Below are 17,482 nucleotides of genomic sequence, written 5' to 3' on the forward strand. Positions count from 1 at the left end.
GGGAATTCCTGATGGAAATGTGGGAATTTTGGGAATTCCGGGAATTCTGGGATGAGATAGAGTGAAAAATGAGCTGAAAAAATCCGGAAAAATCAAGAAAAATCCATAAAAAAATCAGGAAAAATCCGAAAAAAATCCAAAAAAAATCCGAAAAAAATCCAGAAAAATCAGGAAAAATTGGGGGAAATTGGGAAAAATCAGGAGAGGGAATTCCTGATGGAAATTTGGGAATTCTGGGAATTGTGGGATGAGATAAAGGGAAAAATGAGCTCAAAAAATCCAGAAAAATCAAGAAAAATCCATAAAAAATCAGGAAAAATTAAAAAAAAATCCATAAAAATTCAGAAAAAATCGGGGAAAATCAGGAGTGGGAATTCCTGATGGAAATGTGGGAAATTTGGGAATTTTGGGAATTCTGGGAGGAGATAGAGGGAAAAATGAGCTCGAAAAATCCATAAAAAATCCGGAAAAATCCCTTAAAAATCCGAACAAATCCAGAAAAAATCCAGAAAAAATCCAGAAAAAAATCCAGAAAAATCAGGAGAGGGAATTCCCGATGGAAATTTGGGAAATTTGGGAATTCTGGGAATTCTGGGATGAGATACACAGAAAAATGAGCTCAAAAAATCAGAAAAAATCAGAAAAAAATCAGAAAAAAATCCAGAAAAATCAGGAAAAATCCAGAAAAAATTGGGAAAAATCAGGACTGGGAATTCCTGATGGAAATTTGGGAAATTTCGGAATGTTGGGAAGAAATAAAAGGAAAAACAAGCTGAAAAAAATCAGGAAAAATCCCTAAAAAATCAGGAAAAATCCCTAAAAAATCAGGAAAAATCCAGAAAAAATCAGGAAAAATCAGGAAAGGGAATTCCTGATGGAAATGAGGGAAATTTTGGAATGTTGGGAATTCTGGGAGGAGATAGAGTGAAAAATGAGCTCAAAAAATCCGGAAAAATCAAGAAAAATCCATTAAAAATGAGGACAAATCCCCAAAAAATCCAGAAAAAAATCAGGAAAAATTTAAAAAATCCATAAAAATCCAGAAAAAATCAGGAAAAATCAGGAGAGGGAATTCTTGATAGAAATGTGGGAATTTTGGGAATTTTGGGATGAGCTAGAGAGAAAAATTAGCTCAAAAAATCCGGAAAAATCAAGAAAAATCCATAAAAAATCAGGAAAAATCAGGAAAAAATCCGAAAAAATCCAGAAAAATCAGGAAAAATCAGAAAAAATCGGGAAAAATCAGGAGTGGGAATTCCCGATGGAAATTTGGGAATTCTGGGAATTTTTGGGAATTTTTGGGAAGCACTCACAGGGGATTTTCCGGAAGACAGTGTTGCACATGAAGCGCTGGAATCGCTCGGCGTAGAAACTCGGTCTGTGCACGGAGACTGTGTCCTGGAATTGGGGGAAAAATGGGAATTTCCGGGGAAATTTGGGAATTTTGGGAGGGGGAGGAGGTGAGAGTTGGATTTTTGGGATGGAAGGGAAAGTTTTCCCGGAAAAAATTTTTCCCATTTTCCCCCAAAAATTCCCATATTTTCCATTTTAAAAATCCCATTTTTCCTACAAAAATCTGGTTTTTTCCCCAAAAATTCCCATTTTCCCCCCAAAAATTCCTATTTTTCCCATAAAATAATTCCCATTTTCCCCCCAAAAATCCCATTTTTCCCATAAAAAATTCCCATTTTCCTTAAAAAAATCCCATTTTTTCCATAAGAAAATCCCATTTTCCTTCTGAAAAATCTGATTTTTTCATTGAAAAATGTGGGGTTTTATTAAAAATTCCCATTTTCCCCAAAAAATTCCCATTTTTCCCAAAAATTCCCATTTTTCTCCCCAAAATTCCATTTTCCCATAAAAATTCCCATTTTCCCCAAAATTCCCATTTCCCCCAAAAATTCCCAATTTTCCCCCAAAAATTCCCACATTTTTCCCCCAAAATTCCTTTTCCCCTAAAATTCCCATTTTTTCCCAAAAATTCCCATTTCCCCCAAAATTCCCATTTTCCCCCAAAAATTCCCATTTTCCCAAAATTCCCATTTTCCCATAAATTCCATTTTCCCCCAAATTCCATTTTAAATTCCCATTTTTCCCCAAAAATTCCCATTTTCCCCAAAAGATTCCCATTTTCCCCAAAAAACATCAATTTTTCCCCAAAAAAATTCCCAATTTTCCCAAAAATTCCCATTTTCCCCCAAAAAATCCCATTTTTCCCAAAAATTTCCCAATTTCCCCCCAAAATTCCCATTTTTCTCCCAAAAAATTCCCATTTTTGCCAAAAAAATTCTCATTTTCCCCCCAAAACCATCAATTTTTCCCCATAAAATTCCCATTTTTCCCCCAAAAATTCCCATTTTTCCCTAAAAAATTCCTAATTTTCCCCCAAAAAATTCCCATTTTTCCCAAAAAATCCCATTTTCCCCCAAAATCCATCAATTTTCCCCCAAAAAATTCCCATTTTTCCCCAAAAATTCCCATTTTTTTCTCCCAAAAATTCCCATTTTTCCCCAAAACCCATCAATTTTTCCACATAAAAAATTCCCATTTTTCCCAAAAATTCCCATTTTTTCCCCCAAAAAATTCCCATTTTTCCCTAAAAAATTCCCATTTTTCCCCCCAAAAAAGCAATTTTTTCCCAAAAAAATCCTATTTTCCCCCAAAAATTCCCATTTTCCCAAAAAATTCCCATTTTTCTCCCAAAAAATTCCCATTTTCCCAAAAAATTCTCATTTTTCTCCCAAAAAATTCCCAATTTTCCCAAAAATTCCCATTTTTCCCCCAAAAAATCCCATTTTCCCCCAAAAAATTCCCATTTTCCCCCAAAAATTCCCATTTTTTCCCAAAAATTCCCATTTTCCCATAAAAAATTCCCATTTTTCCCCCAAATTCCCATTTTCCCCCAAAAATTCCCAATTTTTTCCCAAAAATTCCCATTTTTTTCCCAAAAATTCCCATTTCTCACTCACCCCATCGTGCACCAAAGCTTTCCAGGAGTGTTCCAGTTTCTTCACAAACCTGCAGGAGGGAAAACCAAAATTCCTGGAATTTTTGGGGAATTTTTGGGGATTTCCAGGAAATTCCCAAAGGTTTGGATTTTCCCCCTTTTATCCCAAATTTTCCTGGATTTTTCCTGATTTTTTCCCATTTTTTTTCCTGATTTTCCCCCAATTTTTCCTGCATTTTTTTCCGGATTTTTTCTCAATTTTTCCCGGATTTTTCTCCTAATTTTTCAGATTTATTAATGGATTTTTTCCCCAATTTTTTCCAGATTTTTCCCAGATTTTTTTCTGGATTTTCCCCAGATTTTCCCCAGATTTTTTCCTGATTTTTTCCCCAATTTTTTCCCCAATTTTTTCCCGATTTTTAAATAGATATTTTTCCTGATTTTTTCCTGCTTTTTCCCAGATTTTTCCCCAAATTTTTATGGATTTTTCCCAGATTTTGCCCCCAGTTTTTCCCCGATTTTTTCCCAGATCATTTCCAGATTTTTTTCCCCATTTTTTCCTGATTTTTTCCTCATTTTTTTCCAGATTTTTTCCTGATTTTTCCCTGAATTTTTTCCAATTTTTCTCGGATTTTTTCCTGATTTTTCCCAATTTTTCCAGATTTTTCACCAATTTTTAAATGGAAATTTTTCCCCTGATTTTTTCCTGATTTTTCTCCTAATTTTTTGCCAGATTTTTTCCTGATTTTCTTTGTATTTTTTCCTGATTTTTCCCAGATTTTTTCCCCAATTTTTCCCAGATTTTCCCAGATTTTCCCAGATTTTTCCCCGTTTTTTTCCTGACTTTTTCCTGATTTTTAAAAGCGGATTAATGAACAAATTAAACAACATTTAACAGATTAAATAATTTCTCATTAACTAACATACTATTTAACGATGGACTAATGACTAATTGATTAATTAGCACTAATTAATGATTGATTAATCACCTGTAGGACTGCAGGACGTCGATGATCCCAATGTAGAGCAGCAAACGTTCCCCACGGGAATTCCGGGCTGGGATTCCTCCCATCCTGGAAAATTGGGAAAAATCCATGGGAAATCCCAAAAGGGAAAAATCCATGGGAAATCCCAAAAATCCCAAAAGGGAAAAATCCATGGGAAATCCCAAAAATCCCAAAAGGGAAAAATCCATGGGAAATCCCAAAAATCCCAATAAATCCCAAATGGGAAATCCATGGGAAAATCCCGAAAATCCCAATAAATCACGAATGGGAAATCCATGGGAAATCCCAAAAGTCCTATTAATCCCAAAAGGGAAATCCATGGGAAAATCCATGGAAAAATCCATGGAAAGAATATGGGATTGGGGTGGGAAATCCATGGGAAATCCCAAAAATCCCAATAAATCCCAAAAGGGGAATCCATGGGAAAATCCCAAAAATCCCAATAAATCCCAAAAGGGGAATCCATGGGAAAATCCCAAAAATCCCAATAAATCATAACAGGGGAATCCATGGGAAAATCCATGGAAAAATTGGGATTAATCCCGAAAAACCCAATAAATCCCAATAAATCTCACTAAATCTCAATCCCAGTTATTCCCAGTCCATCCCAGTCCATCCCAGTCCCTCCCAGTCCATACTGGTCGTCAGTCTCGATGGTTCCTCCACTCCTGACCTCTCCCTGCATGATTCCATGGCTGTGGAGCTTCCAACTCTAATCCAAACCCCAATAAATCCCAATAACTCCCAGTAACTCCCAGTAACTCCCAGTAAATCCCACTAAATCTCAATCCCAGTCCAATCCCAGTCCATACTGGTCGTCAGTCTTGATGGTTCCTCCCCTCCTGGCCTCTCCCTGGATGGACTCCATGGCTGTGCAGTTATCCCAACCCCAGTAACTCCCAGTAACTCCCAGTAAATCCCAATAAATCCCACTAAATATGCATCCCAGTCCCTCCCAGTCCATCCCAGTTCATCCCAGTCCTTCCCAGTCCCTACTGGTCATCAGTCTCGATGGTTCCTCCCTGGATGATTCCATGGCTGTGGAGCTTCCAACTCTAATCCAAACCCCAATAAATCCCAGTAACTCCCAGTAAATCCCACTAAATCTCAATCCCAGTTATTCCCAGTTATTCCCAGTCCATCCCAGTCTCTCCCAGTCCAATCCCAGTCCCTCCCAGTCCATACTGGTTGTCAGTCTCGAATGTTCCTCCCTGTGCAATTCCACGGTCAGGGAATTTCCAACTCCAATCCCAATCCTAATCAATCCCAATCAATCCAAATAAATCCCAATAAAGTCCAATCCCAGTAACTCCCACTAACTCCCAGTCCATCCCAGTCCCTCCCAGTCCATACTGGTCGTCAGTCTCGATGGTTCCTCCACTCCTGACCTCTCCCTGCATGATTCCATGGCTGTGGAGCTTCCAACTCTAATCCAAACCCCAGTAAATCCCAATAACTCCCAGTAAATCCCACTAAATCTCAATCCCAGTCCCTCCCAGTCCAATCCCAGTCCCTCCCAGTCCATACTGGTCGTCAGTCTCGATGGTTCCTCCCCTCCTGGCCTCCCCCTGGATGGACTCCATGGCTGTGGAGTACAGAGCTCTCTGTGCCACCCCAATCCCAGTCCCTCCCAGTCCATCCCAGTCCAATCCCAGTAACACCCAGTTATTCCCAGTCCATCCCAGTCCCTCCCAGTTCAATCCCAGTCCATCCCAGTCCATACTGGTCGTCAGTCTCAATGGTTCCTCCCTGGATGATTCCATGGCTGTGGAGCTTCCAACTCCAATCCCAACCCAATAAATCCTAATAAATCCCAGTAAATCCCAGTAAATCCCAACAAATCTCAATCCCAGTAACTCCCAGTCCATCCCAGTCCAATCCCAGTCCCTCCCAGTCCATACTGGTCGTCAGTCTCGATGGTTCCTCCCCTCCTGGCCTCTCCCTGGATGGACTCCATGGCGGTGAAGTTCGGATTGGAGTTGGAAATCCCAGTAACTCCCACTAACTCCCACTAACTCCCAGTCCATCCCAGTCCATCCCAGTCTCTCCCAGTCCATCCCAGTCTCTCCCAGTCCATCCCAGTCCATACTGGTCATCAGTCTCAATGGTTCCTCCTCTCCTGGCCTCTCCCTGGATGATTCCATGGCTGTGGAGTTATCCCAACCCCAGTAACTCCCAGTAACTCCCAGTAAATCCCAATAAATCCCAACAAATCTCAATCCCACTAACTCCCAGTCCCTCCCAGTCCAATCCCAGTCCCTCCCAGTCCATACTGGTCGTCAGTCTCGATGGTTCCTCCCCTCCTGGCCTCTCCCTGGATGGACTCCATGGCCGTGGAGTACAGAGCTCTCTGTGCCACCCTAACCCCAATCCCTCCCAGTAACTCCCAGTGAATCCCAGTAACTCCCAGTGAATCCCAGTAACTCCCAGTCAATCCCAGTTCATCCCAGTCCATACTGGTCATCTGTCTTGATGGTTCCTCCCTGGATGATTCCATGGCTGTGGAGCTTCCAACTCCAATCCAAACCCCAATAAATCCCAGTAACTCCCAGTAACTCCCAGTAAATCCCACTAAATCTCAATCCCAGTTATTCCCAGTCCACCCCAGTCCATCCCAGTCTCTCCCAGTCCAATCCCAGTCCCTCCCAGTCCATACTGGTCGTCAGTCTCGATGGTTCCTCCTCTCCTGGCCTCTCCCTGGATGGACTCCATGGTCGTGGAGTACAGAGCTCTCTGTGCCACCCCAATCCCAGTCCCTCCCAGTCCATCCCAGTCCCTCCCAGTCCCTCCCAGTCCAATCCCAGTTCAATCCCAGTCCCTCCCAGTCTATCCCAGTCCAATCCCAGTCCATACTGGTTGTCAGTCTCAATGGTTCCTCCTCTCCTGGCCTCCCCTTGGATGATTCCATGGCCGTGGAGTTATCCCAACCCCAGTAACTCCCAGTAACTCCCACTAAATCTCAATCCCAGTGATTCCCAGTGATTCCCAGTCCAATCCCAGTCCCTCCCAGTCCATACTGGTCGTCAGTCTCGATGGTTCCTCCCCTCCTGGCCTCTCCCTGGATGGACTCCATGGCCGTGGAGTACAGAGCTCTCTGGCCGGCCGGCCTGCCCCGCGGGTCCGCCAGGGAATTCCCGGCTGCGCGCTCCCGCTGCGCCTGGTCCAGGTTGTGGATGGCCACCAGGAGACTGTAGTCCATGATCTTGAAGCTCTGCAGGACCTGGGAAATGGGAAATATGGGATTTATTAGGGTTTACTGGTCACCAGCAGGCTGTAGTCCATGATCTTGAAGCTCTGGAGAACCTGGGAAATGGGAAAAATGGGATTTACTGGGAGTTACTGGGATTTACTGGGATTTATTGGTCACCAGCAGGCTGTAGTCCATGATTTTGAAACTCTGGAGAACCTGGGAAATGGGAAAAATGGGATTTAGTGGGATTTACTGGGAGTTACTGGTCACCAGGAGACTGTAGTCCATGATCTTGAAGCTCTGCAGGACCTGGGATATGGGAAATATGGGATTTAGTGGGATTTAGTGGTCAGTAAGAAACTGGAATCCATGATTTTGAAACTCTGGAGAACCTGGGAAATGGGAAATATGGGATTTATTGGCAGTTACTGGGATTTAGTGGTCAGTAGGAGACTGTAATCCATGATTTTCAAACTCTCAAGAACCTCGAAAAGTGAGAAAAATGGTTACCAGGAGACTGGAATCCATGATCTTGAAACTCTGCAGGACCTGGGAAATGGGAAAAGTGGGATTTAGTGGGATTTAGTGGGATTTATGGGTCAGTAGGAAACTGGAATCCATGATTTTGAAGCTCTGGAGAACCTGGAAAGTGGGAAAATGGGATTTTGTGGTCAGTAGGAAACTGTAGTCCATGATTTGAAAGCTCTGGAGAACCTGGGAAATGGGAAATATGGGATTTATTGGGATTTATTGATCACCAGCAGGCTGTAGTCCATGATTTTGAAACTCTGGAGAACCTGGGAAATGGGAAAATGGGATTTAGTGGGATTTACTGGGATTTATTGGTCACCAGGAGACTGTAGTCCATGATTTTGAAGCTCTGCAGGACCTGGGAAATGGGAAAAATGAAAAAAAAAGGATTTAGTGGGATTTATTAGGATTTACTGGTCAGTAGGAAACTGGAATCCATGATTTTGAAACTCTGGAGGACCTGGGAAATGGGAAATATGGAAAAAAAAGGATTTACTGGGAGTTACTGGGATTTACTGGTGACCAGCAGGCTGTAATCCATGATCTTAAGGCTCTGCAGGAAGAGGAAAAATGGAAAAAATGGGATTTACTGGGATTTATTGGTCACCAGCAGGCTGTTATCCATGATTTTAAAGCTCTGGAGAACCTGGAAAAATGGGAAAAATGGGATTTATTGGTCAGTAAGAAACTGTAGTCCATGATTTTGAAGCTTTGGAGGACCTGGGAAAGTGGGGAAAATGGGATTTAGTGGGACTTACTGGGATTTATTGGTCACCAGGAGACTGTAATCCATGGACACAATTTTCCCAATTCCAAAAATTGGGGAAAAAACACCAAAACCCCCAAATTTCCCCCCCAAAAACCTAGGAAAAAACCCAAAAAAACCCCAAATTTTCCCCCAAAAACTCACCAGACAATCCCTCTGCAGCATCTTGCAGAGCACACAACTATCCCACAAAAATGAGGAAAAAGGGCTGAAAACCCACCATTTCCCACAAAAAAAACCCAAAAATTGGGAAAAAGGATGGAAAATGCACAATTTTCCCACAGAAAAATTAGGAGAAAGCACTGAACATCCACAATTTCTCCAGAAAACCAAGAAAAAGGGTGGAATACTCACCATTTCCCACCAAAAAAACCCAAAAAATCAGGAAAAATGACCAAACACCCATGATTTCCCCCAAAAAACCCAAATATCTGGAAAAATCGTTGAACACCCCCAACTTTTCTATAAAAAACCCCAAAAAACAAGGAAAAAAGGCAGAACACTCACAACTTTCCCCAAAAACCTAGAAAAAAAGCCAAAAAAACCCAAATTTCCCCCAAAAAAACCTACAAAAAAAGCCAAAAACTCCAAATTTCCCCCAAAAAACCTAGAAAGAAAAGCGAAAAAACCCCAAATTTCCCCCAAAAAACCTAGAAAAAAGCCAAAAATCCCCAAATTTCCCCCAAAAAACGTAGGGAAAAAAGCCAAAAACCCCCAAATTTCCCCCAAAAAACCTAGAAAGAAAAGCCAAAAACCCCCAAATTTCCCCAAAAAAACCTAGAAAAAAGCCAAAAATCCCCAAATTTCCCCCAAAAAACCTAGAAAAAAAGCCAAAAACCCCAAATTTCCCCCGAAAAACCTAGAAAGAAAAGCCAAAAATCCCCAAATTTCCCCAAAAAAACCTAGAAAAAAGCCAAAAATCCCCAAATTTCCCCCAAAAACGTGGGAAAAAAGCCAAAAACCCCCAAATTTCCCAAAACCTAGAAAGAAAAGCCAAAAAAACCCAAATTTCCCCAAAAAAACCTAGAAAAAACCAAAATCCCCAATTTCCCCCAAAAACCTAGAAAAAAGCCAAAACCCCAAATTTCCCAAAAAAACCTACAAAAAAGCCAAAACCCCCACATTTCTCCAAAAACCTACAAAAAACCAAAAACCCCACATTTCCCCGAAAAACCTAGAAAGAAAAGCCAAAAACCCCCAAATTTCCCCAAAAAACCTAGAAAAAAAGCCGAAAATCCCCAAATTTCCCCCAAAAAACCTAGAAAAAAAGCCAAAAATCCCCAAATTTCCCCAAAAAAACCTAGAAAAAAAGCCAAAAACCCCCAAATTTCCCCAAAAAACCTAGAAAAAAGCCAAAAACCCCCAAATTTCCCCAAAAAAACCTAGAAAAAAGCCAAAAATCCCCAAATTTCCCCAAAAAAACCTAGAAAAAAGCCAAAAATCCCCAAATTTCCCCCAAAAAACCTAGAAAAAAAGCCAAAAACCCCAAATTTCCCCAAAAAACCTAGAAAAAAAGCCAAAAACCCCAAATTTCCCCAAAAAACCTAGAAAGAAAAGCCAAAAACCCCCAAATTTCCCCAAAAAACCTAGAAAAAAGCCAAAAACCCCCAAATTTCCCCAAAAAACCTACAAAAAAGCCAAAAACCCCAAATTTCCCCCAAAACCTAGAAAAAAGCCAAAAACCCCAAATTTCCCCAAAAAACCTAGAAAAGCCAAAATCCCCAAATTTCCCCCAAAAACCTAGAAAAAGCCAAAAACCCCAAATTTCCCCGAAAAACCTAGAAAGAAAAGCCAAAAACCCCAAATTTCCCCAAAAACCTAGAAAGAAAAGCCAAAAACCCCCAAATTTCCCCAAAAAACCTAGAAAAAAGCCAAAAACCCCCAAATTTCCCCAAAAAAACGTAGGGAAAAAGCCAAAAATCCCCAAATTTCCCCCAAAAACATAGGGAAAAAAGCCAAAACCCCCAAATTTCCCCAAAAAAACCTAGAAAAAGCCAAAAACCCCACATTTCTCCAAAAACCTAGAAAAAAGCCCAAAACCCCAAATTTCCCCCGAAAAACCTAGGAAAAAAGCCAAAAACCCCCAAATTTCCCCCCAAAAACCCCAAATTCCCCCAAAAAACTCACCAGGCAATCCCTCTGCAGCGTCTTGCAGAGCGCATTGTACATGTCAGAATCCAGGAACAAGCCATCAGGAATATCCTGCATGAAATCCAAATCCTTGAAGGTTGGGAAAACCTTTTCCCTCTCTTTTTGGGAAGCTCGGCGTTTGTAGGTTGAGCCTTTGAGGTCATATTTGAGGTGCATCCGGACAGATCTGGGCAGGAGGTTGTTCATCACCACGATCCGGATGTTCTTGCCGCCTGCCTGCACGCAGTACAGCCCGTAGAATTTGGGCAGCAGGGTTCTGGGGTTCTGGTTCAGGTTCTGGAATTAAAAAAACAGGGATTTTGGGTGAAGATTCCAGAAAAAACGGTGAAAATTTGACGAAAAATGGCGAAAATCTGGCGAAAATCCGTCAAAATTCGGTGAAAATCCTACAAAAATCCTATAAAATCCTACAAAATCCCATAAAATCCATCTGGGTTTTCAGGTTTTCTATGAGTTTTTGGGGTTCTGGTTCAGGTTCTGGGGAAAGAAAAGTTTGGGAATTTGGGTTAAAATCGCAGAAAAAATGGTGAAAATGTGGTGAAAATCCGGCGAAAAATGGTGAAAATCCTGGAAAAATCCCACAAGACCCTATAAAAATCCCACAAAATCCTATAAAATCCTACAAAATCCTACAAAATCCCATAAAATCCCTCTGGGTTTTCTAGGAGTTTTCGGGGTTCTGGGTTTGGGAATGAGTCAGAAATTGGGAATATCCGGATGTGGGGAGGAGGTTGTTCATCACCACGATCCGGATGTTCTTGCCGCCTGCCTGCACGCAGTACAGCCCGTAGAATTTGGGCAGCAGGGTTCTGGGGTTTTGGTTTAGGTTCTGGGGAGAGAAAAATTTAGGATTAGGGTTGAAATCCCACAAAAAAATGGTGAAAATCCGGCGAAAAACGGCGAAAATACGACGAAAATCCATCAAAATTCGGTGAAAATCCTGCAAAATCCTATAAAATCCTGTAAAATCCTACAATAGCCCATAAAATCCTACAAAATCCCATAAAACCCATCTGGGTTTTCAGGTTTTCTATGAGTTTTTGGGGTTCTGGTTCAGGTTCTGGGGAAAGAAAAGTTTGGGAATTTGGGTTAAAATCGCAGAAAAAATGGCGAAAATCTGGAGAAAATCCGGTGAAAAATGGCGAAAATCCTGGAAAAATCCCACAAGATCCTACAAAAATCCCACAAAATCCTGCAAAAATCCTACAAAATCCCATAAAATCCCTCTGGGTTTTCAGGTTTTCTAGGAGTTTTTGGGGTTCTGGGATTGGGAACGAGTCAGAAATTGGGAATATCCGGACGTGGGGAGGAGGTTGTTCATCACCACGATCCGGATGTTCTTGCCGCCTGCCTGCACGCAGTACAGCCCGGAGAATTTGGGCAGCAGGGTTCTGGGGTTTTGGTTGAGATTCTGGGGAAAGAATAAATTACAGTGTTAGGGTTAAAATCCCAAAAAACCCCATCAAAATCCATCAAAATCGGGCGAAAAACGACGAAAATCCGACAAAAAACGGTGAAAATCCAGTGAAAATCCTACAAAATCCCACAAAATCCATCTGGGTTTTCTGGTTTCCTGTGGAATTTCTGGGGTTGGAATGCATCAGACTCAAGGATAAAACACAGAAGAGCAGGAAAATCCCTCTGGTTTTGGGGTTTTCGATGGATTTTTGGGGGTTAGAGGTGGAAATGCATCAAACTCAGGGATTAACGTCAAAATCCCTGAAATCCCTCTGGGTTTTCAGGTTTACAGTGAATTTTTGGGGTTGGAATGTATCAAACTCAGGGATTAGAGTCAATAACCCTTTAAATCCCTCTGGTTTTGGGGTTTTTCTGTGGATTTTTGGGGTTTTTCTGTGGATTTTTGGGGTTTGGGAATGGTCAGAGGCAGGGCAGGAGGAATATCCAGATGTGGGCAGGAGGTTGTTCATCACCACGATCCGGATGTTCTTGCCGCCTGCCTGCACGCAGTACAGCCCGGAGAATTTGGGCAGCAGGGTTCTGGGGTTCTGGTTTAGGTTCTGGGGAAAGAAAATTAGGGAATTTGGGTGAAAATTCCAGAAAAAACGGTGAAAATTTGGCGAAAATCCGGCGAAAAACGGCGAAAATACGACGAAAATCCTGCAAAATTCGACGAAAATCCTACAAAATCCTATAAAATCCCATAAAATTCCTCTGGGTTTTCAGGTTTTCTATGAGTTTTTGGGGTTCTGGTTCAGGTTCTGGGGAAAGAAAAATTTAGGATTAGGGTTGAAATCCGACAAAAAAAACTGCGAAAATTTGGCGAAAATCCGGCGAAAAACAGCGAAAATCCTACAAAAATCCCACAAGATCCTATAAAATCCTACAAAATCCCGTAAAATCCTACAAAATCCCATAAAATCCCTCTGGGTTTTCAGGTTTTCTAGGAGTTTTTGGGGTTCTGGGATTGGGAACGAGTCAGAAATTGGGAATATCCGGATGTGGGGAGGAGGTTGTTCATCACCACGATCCGGATGTTCTTGCCGCCTGCCTGCACGCAGTACAGCCCGGAGAATTTGGGCAGCAGGGTTCTGGGGTTCTGGTTTAGGTTCTGGGGAAAAAATAAATTACAGTGTTAGGGTTAAAATCCCAAAAAACCCCATCAAAATCCATCAAAATCGGGCGAAAAACGACGAAAATCCGACAAAAAACGGTGAAAATCCGGTGAAAATCCTACAAAATCCCATAAAATCCATCTGGGTTTTCAGGTTTCCTGTGGAATTTCTGGGGTTGGAATGCATCAGACTCAAGGATAAAACACAGAAGAGCAGGAAAATCCCTCTGGTTTTGGGGTTTTCGATGGATTTTTGGGGGTTAGAGGTGGAAATGCATCAAACTCAGGGATTAACGTCAAAATCCCTGAAATCCCTCTGGGTTTTCAGGTTTACAGTGAATTTTTGGGGTTGGAATGTATCAAACTCAGGGATTAGAGTCAATAACCCTTTAAATCCCTCTGGTTTTGGGGTTTTTCAGTGGATTTTTGGGGTTTTTCTGTGGATTTTTGGGGTTTGGGAATGGTCAGAGGCAGGGCAGGAGGAATATCCAGATGTGGGGAGGAGGTTGTTCATCACCACGATCCGGATGTTCTTGCCGCCTGCCTGCACGCAGTACAGCCCGTAGAATTTGGGCAGGAGGGTTCTGGGGTTCTGGTTTAGGTTCTGGGGAAAGAAAATTAGGGAATTTGGGTGAAAATTCCAGAAAAAACGGTGAAAATTTGACGAAAATCCGGTGAAAAACGGCGAAAATACGACGAAAATCCGTCAAAATTTGACGAAAATCCTACAAAATCCTATAAAATCCTATAAAATCCTACAAAATCCCATAAAATCCATCTGGGTTTTCAGGTTTTCTATGAGTTTTTGGGGTTCTGGTTCAGGTTCTGGGGAAAGAAAAGTTTGGGAATTTGGGTTAAAATCGCAGAAAAAATAGCGAAAATCTGGCAAAAATTCGGCAAAAAATGGCAAAAATCCTGGAAAAATCCCACAAGATCCTACAAAAATCCTACAAAATCCTATAAAATCCTACAAAATCCTACAAAATCCCATTAAATCCATCTGGGTTTTCAGGTTTTCTAGGAGTTTTTGGGGTTCTGGGATTGGGAATGTGTCAGAAATTGGGAATATCCGGATGTGGGGAGGAGGTTGTTCATCACCACGATCCGGATGTTCTTGCCGCCTGCCTGCACGCAGTACAGCCCGGAGAATTTGGGCAGCAGGGTTCTGGGGTTTTGGTTTAGGTTCTGGGGAAAGAAAAATTTAGGATTAGGGTTGAAATCCCACAAAAAAATGGTGAAAATCCGGCGAAAAACGGCGAAAATACGACGAAAATCCGTCAAAATCCTGCAAAAATCCTGCAAAAATCCTGCAAAATCCTATAAAATCCTATAAAATCCTACAATATCCCATAAAATCCTACAAAATCCCATAAAATCCATCTGGGTTTTCAGGTTTTCTATGAGTTTTTGGGGTTCTGGTTCAGGTTCTGGGGAAAGAAAAGCTCGGGAATTTGGGTTAAAATCGCAGAAAAAATAGCGAAAATCTGGCGACAATCCGGCAAAAAATGGCGAAAATACTGGAAAAATCCCACAAAATCCTACAAAAATCCTACAAAATCCTATAAAATCCCACAAAATCCTACAAAATCCCATAAAACCCATCTGGGTTTTCAGGTTTTCTATGAGTTTTTGGGGTTCTGGTTTAGGTTCTGGGGAAAGAAAATTAGGGAATTTGGGTTAAAATCCTACAAAGAACAATGGAAATCTGGCAAAAATCCGGCGAAAAATAGCGAAAAAACAGCGAAAATCCTACAAAATCCCATAAAATCCATCTGGGTTTTCAGGTTTCCTGTGGAATTTTTAGGGCTGGAATGCATCAAACTCAGGGATTAGAGTCAAAATCCCTCAAAATCCCTCTGTTTCTTTGGGTTTTCTATGGATTTTTTGGGTTTTGGGGTTGGGAATGACTCAAACTGAGGGATGAAGGCACAGGGAAGGATTCCAGAATTCCCTGTGCTGCTTTAATGGGATTTTAGGGATAAATCCTTCCCTTTTCCAGGTTTTTCCATGGATTTCCCATCCCTGGAAGTGTCCAACCCCATCTTGGATTGCTGAATTAATCATCAATTAATCATCAATTAATCCCACAACGATTTCCAACCCCACAACACCGACTTTTGGGATTTTTGGGATTTTCGGGAATCCCAACAAGATTTTCAGGATTTTTAGGTTTTTTTCCATCCCAAACCATTCCAGGATTCCCTGTGCTGCTTTAATGGGACATTAGGGACAAATCCTTTCCTAATTCACATTATTCCCTGGATTCCTCATCCCAACTCTGCCGATTTTTGGGATTTTTGGGATTTTCGGGAATCCCAACCAGATTTTTGGGAATTCCAACTGGATTTTTCGGAATCCCAACAAGATTTCCGGGAACACCAACAAGATTTTCGGGATTCCCAACAAGATTTTCGGGATTCCCAACAGGTTTTTCGGAAATCCCAACAAGATTTGCGGGAATCCCAACGAGTTTTTTGAGAATTCCAACTGGATTTTTGGGAATCCCAACAAGATTTTCGGGAATTCCAACCGGATTCTCAGGAATTCCAACTGGATTTTCGGGAACTCCAACCGGATTTTCGGGAATCCCAACAAGATTTTCGGGAATCCCAACAAGATTTTCAAGAATTCTAACCGGATTTTTGGGAATCCCAACCGGATTTTCAGGAATCCCAACCGGATTTTCGGGATTTTCGGGAATCCCAACAAGATTTTCAAGAATTCCAACAGGATTTTTGGGAATCCCAACGGGATTTTCGGAAATCCCAACAAGATTTTTGGGATTTTCGGGAATCCCAACAAGATTTTTGGGATTTTCAGGAATTCCAACAAGATTTTTGGGAATCCCAATGGGATTTTCGGGCATCCCAACAAGATTTTCTCCTCCTTCCCTCATTCCAGAGGCCAGAAATTCCCGGAATTGCTGCTCACCCACCATGTAATAGCCTGGCAGGAGTTTCTGCAGGAACTCAGCCTCCTTGTGCTGCACGGTTTTGATGATGAACTCGTCGTCGCTGGAGACGTAGAACAGAGAGCCGCTGGCGCCCGAGTTGGAGAGCTCGATCAGAGGGTCGTTGCACAGCGAGTACTGAGGGAAAAAGGGGAAAAAATGGGAAAAAATGGGAAAAAATGGGAATTTTTCCAAAGGAAATGTTGGTCTGGGTTAGAAATTAAGAGGGAGAATATCTGGAATGGGCAATGGGAAGTTGTTGGGTGTTGTTGTGAGGAGAAATACTCCAGGAAAAGGCAAAAAATGGGAACAGAAAAGGAAAAAATTCATCCTGAAAAGAGGGGAGGGAAAGGGAAAAGGAAAGGGAAAAAGGAGAAAGGAAAGGGAAAAGGTGAAATGGAGAAAAAAAAGGAAAAGGCGAAAAGAACGGAAGAGTAAAAGGAGAGGGAAAAAGGAAAAGGGAAAAGTGGAAAAGGGAAAAAAAGGGAAAAGGGAAGAAAAGGGAAAGGGGAAAAGGGGGAAAAGGGGAAAAAGGGGAAAAAGGGGAAAAGGGAAAAAGGGAAAAAGGAAAAGGGAAAAAGGAAAAAGGGAAAAAAGGGGAAAAAGGAAAAAAGGGGAAAAAAGGAAAAAGGGAAAAAGGGAAAAAAAGGGGAAAAAGGGGGAAAAAGGGGAGGAAAGGAAAAGGGAAGGGAAAAAGGGGGAAAAAGGGGAAAAAGGGAAAAGGGAAAGAAAGGGAAAAGGGGGAGGGGGGAAAAGGGAAAAAAAGAAAAAAGGGAAAAAAGGAATATAAAAGGAAAAAAGGGAAAAGGAAAAAAAGGGAAAAAAGGGAAAAAGGGAAAAGGGAAAAAAGGGGAAAAGAGGAAAAATGGGAAAAAAAGGGGAAAAAGGGAAAAAAGGGGAAAAAGGGAAAAAGGGGGAAAAGTGGAAAAAGGGAAAAGGGAAAGAAAAGGGGGAAAAGGGGAAAAGGAGGAAAAAAGGGGAAAGAGGGAAAAAAGGGAAAAGGGAAAAGAAAAGGGGAAAAAAGAGGGGAAAATGGGTAAAAAGGGAAAAGGAAAAGGGAAAAAATGGGAAAAGGGAAAAAAGGAAAAAAAGGAAAAAAGGGGAAAAAAGGGAAAAAAGGGAAAAAAGGGAAAAAAGAATAAAAAGGGAAAAAAGGGAAATAAAGGGAAAAGGGAAAGAAAGGGAAAAAAGGGAAAAAGGGAAAAAAGGGAAAAAAGGGAAAAAGGGGGGAAAAGGGGGGAAAAGGGAAAAAGGGAAAAGGGGAAATGGAGAAGGAAAAGGAAAGGGAAAAAAGGGGGAAAAGGGAAAAGGAAATGGAAAAGGGAAAGGAAAGGGGAAAGGGGAAAAGAGAGAAAGAAAAAGAAAAAG

General features: G+C 41.6%; 1 protein-coding gene across 1 annotated transcript in view; it reads right to left on the bottom strand.

Moving 5' to 3' along the window:
• Positions 1–17,482, bottom strand: part of LOC146427393 (phosphatidylinositol 4-phosphate 5-kinase type-1 alpha-like) — a 31,304-nt gene that overhangs the window by 13,132 nt on the left and 690 nt on the right. The window contains exons 2-7 of the mRNA XM_085082223.1: positions 16,100–16,252; positions 10,569–10,868; positions 6,972–7,174; positions 3,937–4,020; positions 2,970–3,018; positions 1,314–1,398 (exon numbers count right to left, since the gene is read on the bottom strand). Of these exons, the coding sequence (XP_084938349.1) occupies positions 1,314–1,398; positions 2,970–3,018; positions 3,937–4,020; positions 6,972–7,174; positions 10,569–10,868; positions 16,100–16,252 (874 nt within the window). The remainder of the gene's footprint in view (positions 1–1,313; positions 1,399–2,969; positions 3,019–3,936; positions 4,021–6,971; positions 7,175–10,568; positions 10,869–16,099; positions 16,253–17,482) is intronic.

The sequence above is a fragment of the Lichenostomus cassidix genome, chromosome 25 (assembly GCF_008360975.1).
Source record: "Lichenostomus cassidix isolate B80296 chromosome 25, HeHo_3.0, whole genome shotgun sequence".
Classification (NCBI taxonomy): domain Eukaryota; kingdom Metazoa; phylum Chordata; class Aves; order Passeriformes; family Meliphagidae; genus Lichenostomus; species Lichenostomus cassidix.